The 7,535-nt window shown below is 32.1% G+C and overlaps 1 protein-coding gene across 1 annotated transcript; it reads left to right on the forward strand.

Moving 5' to 3' along the window:
• The first annotated feature begins 4,483 nt into the window (after positions 1-4,483).
• On the forward strand, positions 4,484-7,535 carry LOC125872645 (pentatricopeptide repeat-containing protein At5g11310, mitochondrial). The gene is made up of 2 exons (XM_049553407.1): positions 4,484-5,107; positions 6,192-7,535. The coding sequence occupies exons 1-2, from the start codon at positions 4,519-4,521 to the stop codon at positions 7,415-7,417; spliced, it is 1,815 nt and encodes a 604-aa protein (XP_049409364.1). The 5' UTR covers positions 4,484-4,518; the 3' UTR covers positions 7,418-7,535.

Consider the following 7,535-nt stretch of genomic DNA (forward strand, 5'->3'; position numbering starts at 1 on the left):
ATTGTTTTACTTAGGTTCAATAGATGACTTATTTGTTGCAACAAATAGGTCATATATTGAACGAAATCTCTATCTTTTGTTGTTGTTTTGCTTTCATCCAACAGATTACCGATCTGTCGCAACAGATGGGTCATCTATTGGACGAAATCTCAATAGTTTGTTGTTGTTTTGCTTACTTTCCACAAATGACCTATCTGCTACAACAGATCAGTCATTTGTTGTAAGAAAACTTGATCATTTGCTATTGTTTTGTTTTGTTCCAATAGATGGGCCATCTATTGCAACAGATGAGTCATCTATTAGAAATAAACTATATATGTAAATATTACAATAAATATTTTATAAATTATAATTTATAGATTAGTTTTAATATAAACTACTTTTGTGTATAGATTGTGGATCCATGGCTTGTCCCCACAGAGCAAGAGTTGCAAATGTCATTCTTTTTAACTTTAGGAATTATTGACACAAAATCAGGCCCTAGAATGGATTTGATAAAAAAAGAATTGACTGGAGCAACAACGATAAAAAAGGAAGCACCTATTGTTTCTGGTAATGCTGATGATATTGCAATAGATGTTGATGTTAATGTTGGTGTCGATATTGGTAATGTTGGTGCTAAAAGTGGTGGTAAACATGTTGATTATATTGGTGATATATATAGTGGATTCACCCCTTTCAGTGGACATACCACATCTTTTGCTCCTTCTAGCTCATGTTTTGCGTGTAAATGTGAAGAATGCAAGAACAAATAGGCTCATTTAATATCTACTCGTAAAGAAGTCTCTTGATGCACTTACTAGTGCTGTTAAGGAATTGATATCTAAGAGAGGTGTTATTCCATCAAGAAAAATTTTGGATCCATTCACACCACTGAAGATTAAGAGGAGAAGAAAATCAATTCCCAAGATATTATCAAATATGAAAAATAGACAACAAATTGCAACTTCTCCTCTTCCTTGCAATGTTGAGTCATCTTCAGGAGCCATAAAAGAGTAGCAGAAGTTGTAGAGGGTATAGGTTGTTGAAGTCATATTTTGTAAGGTGAAGAACCTGATAATTTGTAATTGCTGATGACAATATTTTATATTTAATAGATGTCCAGTTATTTTATCATGAATTCTATTTTGTAGGCTGAAGAATTTTATATGAATTGTAATTCATGAACACTTATCACATTTAGTTAATCATATTTTGTAGTTGCCGATGACAATATTTTATATTATATAGATATTCAGTTATTTGATCATGAATTCTATTTTATTCTTAGATTTGTAAAATGTTAAATTATACTATTGAAACAGATGTTGTAACAGGTTATAATCTGTTGCAACTCATCTATTGCAACAGATAAATCATCCATTGCAACAAATGAGCATATATGTTTGATTATTTTCAATGGATGAGTCATCTATTGCAACAAAAAATACATATTTGACATTTGTTGTAACAGATTTCTATATTTGTTGCAACAAATGATCATATTTATTTGATTATTTTCAACAGATGGGTTATCTATTGTAATTAAACTTCATTTATCACTAATTATGGGTTAAAGATGCATTTCATATCAAAATAATCAATTGATCACTTTATTTAAGACGAATACAGTTAATTGATCATGTAATTACTTTATAATACATAGAAACTATAATTGAACTTATTAATTGAAAGGTAATTATAATTAAATAAGTTTATTTATCACTAATTTCGGATTAATGAAGCATTTCATATCAAAATAATCAATTGATCACTTTATTTAAGACGAATACAATTAACTGATCATGTAACTACTATATAATACATCGAAAATGTAATTGAACTTATTAATTGAAAGGTAATTATAATTAAATAAGTTCATTTATCACTAATTATGGGTTAATGAAGCATTTCATATCAAAATAATAAATTGATCACTTTATTTAAGACGAATACAGTTAGTTGATCATGTAATTATTCTATAATGCATTGAGATTATAATTAAACTTATAATTAAAAAGTAATTATAATTAAATAACTTTATTTACTACTAATTATGGACTAATAAAACATTTCATATCAAATATATATAAAGTTGATTGAAAATGATCACACATATATGCTCATATGTTGCAACAGATGAAGGATCCATTGCAACAGGTGAGTATATATGCTTGATTATTTCCAATGGATAGGTCATCATTACAACAGGTAATACATATTAGACAATTGTTGTAACAAATTCCTATAATTGTTGCAACAGATGATCATATTTATTTGAGTATTTTCAATAGATAGATTATCTATTGCAATAAATAATGCAATAGATAATGCATCTAATGCAAAATATACAAAATTTGTTGCAATAGATGAGCATAACTAATATATTTTATATAATAACTATGAACATACACAATTAACTAAAATGAGTTAAAATTATAAGATTCATAACTAAGTACAAAATAATTATTTCACTATTACAATATTTATGGAGCATTTTGAATCAAACATGTTATTCTCGTGTCCAATTTAGTCTACAATAGCTAATGATTGAGTTCACAAAATCATTATACAAAATATCCCTTTGGACGGTCATCAATATTGACTCTGACATGTCACCATCCATCCAACGCCAAATAAATCGATTGTTCTTCTCAATTCATTCACCATAACAATCAATAGATATTGTTATTGATTTTTCCATTAATGGTACCTAAAGGAATTTATTAAAAATATTTAATAATGATTGTATAGTAAAGTTGAGTGGCTATATACAATTAAAAATCATATGCACAATCATTGTCCCAACAAGTCAATCATCTATTGCAACAAGTAGATCATCAGTTGCAGCAAATGATTCACATGTAAGTCTATTGTTGTAACAGATGAGTAAACTGTTGCAATAGGTAATTGATCTGTTGCGATATATGACTTACATGTTTGGACAAATTTTGGGTTTTGTCCTAGTTTAACTTGAACTGTAACATGTATCCAATAGGTAAGCCATATGTTGCAACATATGAGTCGTCTGGTGCAGTAGATGCACCAGACGACTCATGTGTTGCAATAAATGACTTATTTGTTGTGACAAGCTTGTGGTTCTTTTCCAGCTTCGCCTGATACTATAATATATATCCAACAGATAATCCATCTGTTGCAACATGTAATCTATTTGTTGCAACAGATGACTTACCTGTTGGATACGCGACTGTAAATTTTTTAAGAAACACTCAAATTACCAAAATGAAATATTAGAGTAAAAATCATTAATTTACTTACCAAAATCACCTATGAATTAGCCCAATGATATATGAATAAAAATTTGTCTAAAAGCAGCAGTACTATGTGAATATCAACTGAGGAAGAAAAAAATGATGAACAATCAGAAGAAGATGGTGATGAACAAGAAGAAAGAATGATGATGGAGAAGAAGAATCCAGAAGAGGAGCAACAACAATGGAAGAATAAGCAAGAGAGAAAAAGGGAAAAAAAGTGAGTCGTTGGTACCTTTTTTCCCTTCCATTTCTTATTATTTAGAATTTTATATAAGATAGACTAAAATGTAAAATAAAAAACTTAGGGATGAAAAATTCAATTCCTTAATTTTTAATTTAAAAATTATCACCCCTACTCAATAATTAAAACTTGAGTCATCAATCCTTAATTTTTGAAACTTTTCTATAACCGTTAGGGCTCGTTTGGTGTGAGGGATTAGAAATAATAGTGATGGGATAAAAAAAAAATTATGTTGTTTAGTTGTCAAGTCCGGGATAACTTATCCCGGGATTAATAATTAGTACCGGGATAAGTTATCCCTCCCCATGGGTGGTATAGTAATCCCGGGATAACTTATCCCGAGATAGAATAGGTAAATGACAAATATGTCCCTTTAAATCCTTTTTATATATCATTTTTTACATTTATGTATATTTACATTTTTTTTAATACCATGTATAATAATATTTACTACTCCTTATTTTTATGATAATTATACATATTTTTCTATTAAAAAATTATACTATATAAATATAATTTTTATTTATGAATTTATTTGACTAATTCTTATGTTTATTTTATTTTGATTTCTCATAAATTTTCTTCTCTTTAATAAACTTAAGAGGAAAGTTCTATTTTTAAGCTAAATAAGAAAAAAGTTATATTTTTAAATACACATGGTACTTATCATGGGAATACATAAACAAAAATATTTAAGTTAAAAAAAATAAAAGTTTTATTTTAAAAAATGAATAACTAAAGCTCACAAAGAAAAAATTAAAAAGTTTAAATAAAGTGAAGGGTAATTTTGTAAACAAACAACTTGTTCTTAAAATTTATCAATATATATTATTTTGAATATAACAAACCAAACACTCAATAAGAAATAATCCCAGGACAATTTATCCCATCATATCTAATCCCAACATAACTTATCCCAACATAACTTATCCCATCATAACTCATATTCAAACCAAACGACCCCTTAATTCATTGTCCCCAGAAAACCTCAATTCGCCATTATCACTCTGTGGAACAAATGCAATGAAAGCTCTAAACTCCGCCCACATCCGCCACTCCATTATCTCTCTAACCTCTCTTCTCTCACATCTCACTACCAAAAACCCTACTTCTAAGCTCTTCTCAACCCAATCATGGCTGCAATCAACGCGAGGAAAACCCCTAATGAAATTGCCTAAGCTGAACCACCCACCCAAACAACCCATCCCCCTCTTTTCACCCCCTCCTTCAACCCAACAACCCGAAACCCCTAATTACTGTCCCACTGATTTCACTATCCTATGTGTGATTCTACGTGACCCCAACATCCCAGCTGGCCCTGTTCTTGAAAATGCTTTGGATAGAGCTGGGGTTGAAGTAAATGAGTGTATGTTTCTTCAACTTTTCAACCATTTTGATTCTTCTCCTAAGCCTTTGTTTACCCTTTACCTATGGGCTGAGAAGAAAGAGTGGTTTAAGTTTTCTTTGCCTGTGTTTAATGCTGTGGTTAATGCCCTTGGCAAGGAAAGGGAGTTTGATTCTGCTTGGAATTTGATACTTGATAGACTCAATTCTACTGAAAGACCCAATCTTGACACATTTGCCATAATGATTAGACGATATGCAAGAGCAGGTACTGCTTGTTTTTTTCGAGAATGAATACATTTAATCGATTTTTGTTACTATCTATTGTTTGTTGTACTTCGACTACCATGTTATTTTATTGTAGTCACTGTTCTGTTTTGGACTATTAACGGTCTATCGGAAACAACCTGTCTAACCTTTTGAGGTAGGGGATAAGGTCACTCTATCCTCCCTAGACGCCACTATCCATTTAGCTCTATTCAGGTCAATCCATCTCAACGAATTCAGTATTCAGGGGATTTATTATAGTTCAACTAGTTAGGAAAGTCCCTGCCTTTATCCACTGTTGATACCAGCTACATTTATTTCATTTATAACCAAGAAATGCCCAAGGGTAGTGGCGTACCAGCCTGCCCCTCAATCCTTCTCCACTTAATTACCATGTTTTGTCTTGGATGAACCCATGACATGCGTCTAACCCACACATCATGTTTTGCATCTTACCACCAGACCAAGTTCATGGGGGCAAGACCTCTTCTAAGGTTTAACTAAACCATTTGATAAGACCAGCTTTGTCATTCTTGCAATAGATGAAGTTATAGAGTTTTTGAACTTTATTTTATCCCTAGCAAGTAGTTCGCTCGAGTTCATTACGTTCTGATGTCAGTAAGCTGAAAGCTTCAGAACCTTATATTAGATTTCATAATACAATCTACAAGTTCTGTGTTTGAACTTGATTTGGAATAGTTGTTTTTGTACATTATGCTAAAATGTTGTTCTATTTTTTAGTTTAAACTTACACAGTTAGTAGTTATTGGATATTCAAGGATGTCCAATGTGTTGTATTTTGCTTGTTTGAAATCCATATATGGATTACCTATCAGGATCACCCATAAAAGGCATTAGTTTGTTCTATAATGTGATTGCATCCTAATAACGACATGGTAATTTGTTTCTGTTACAAGGTAAAAACAAGAGGGAAACTGTCTTATTTTAACATGGCTTTTATTGAATTCAGTACTTAGGCTAAATTTTTCCCTTTTTCTCTTTTGTTCCCACCATTTATATTCAATCCGTGAAAGTTCTAATTATCTGGAGAGTACATGTGACCCGAGTTTTTCCTTTTTTTGCAGGTATGCTCTTACCAGCTGTTCGAACATATGAATTTTCTTCTAATTTAGAGATACATGCTTTGGGCTTGGAAGACAACTTATTTGAGATACTATTAGATTCTTTATGCAAAGAGGGGCTTATTAGGGAAGCTTCAGATTATTTTTATAGGCGAAAAGGACAAGACTCAAATTGGTCACCATCTATTCGGGTCTATAATATATTGCTAAATGGATGGTTTCGATCAAGAAAGCTCAAGAAAGCTGAGCGGTTGTGGACTGAGATGAAAAAGGAGGGCATAAAACCTAGCGTTGTAACTTATGGTACCCTTGTTGAAGGATTGTGCCGGATGCGAAGAGTTGAGATGGCAATTGAACTAATTGATGAAATGAAAGAGGAAGGAATTCCTCCCAATGCTGTTGTCTACAATCCAGTAATTGATGCATTAGGAGAAGCAGGACGATTCAAGGAAGCATCAGGAATGATGGAGAGACTGTTAGTGTTGGAATCCGGTCCGACTCTATCAACTTACAATTCGTTGGTGAAGGGCTTTTGCAAGGCAGGGGATATTGTTGGGGCAAGTAAGATTCTTAAGATGATGATAAATAGAGGTTTAATGCCAACACCAACAACTTATAATTACTTCTTTCGGTACTTCTCCAAGTTTGGGAAGATTGAAGAAGGCTTAAACCTCTATACCAAGTTAATTGAATCTGGATACGTAGCAGATCGACTAACATACCATTTGCTGGTTAAGATGCTATGTGAGCAGGATAGATTGGATTTGGCATTGCAAATTATCCAAGAAATGAGGACAAAGGGTTTTGATTTGGACTTGGCTACAAGTACCATGCTTATACATTTGTTCTGCAAGATGCATCAATTTGATGAAGCTGTCGAGTGGTTTCATGACATGATTCGGAGAGGACTAGTTCCTCAGTATCTCACATATCAGAGACTCTGCAATGATCTCGCAAAACAAGGCATGAATGATAAGGCAGAAAAACTTAGAAACACGATGGTATCTACACCCTACTCTGAGAAGTTGCCCAACACATATATTAGAGATGGAGACACATCGCATTCAAAGAGAAAATCCATCATTGCAAAAGCTGAAGAAATGTCAAATATACTACAGACGTGCAGAAGTCCAAGACAGCTAATCAAACGTAGAACTCCGCCTGAAAATGCAGTGATGAGTGCAAACCAGCTTATAGAAAATATTAGTGAACGAGTGGAATTGGTTTAATCTATATGATGTTGTATGATCATTCTGTAACAGATTCAAAAGTTTTGTTCGTGTACATAAATCCAGCACAAGCTCAGTTGTGCTTTTGTATCAATAAAATTCTTTCTTGTCAAAAGAA

Source organism: Solanum stenotomum, chromosome 8, assembly GCF_019186545.1.
Source record: "Solanum stenotomum isolate F172 chromosome 8, ASM1918654v1, whole genome shotgun sequence".
NCBI lineage: Eukaryota > Viridiplantae > Streptophyta > Magnoliopsida > Solanales > Solanaceae > Solanum > Solanum stenotomum.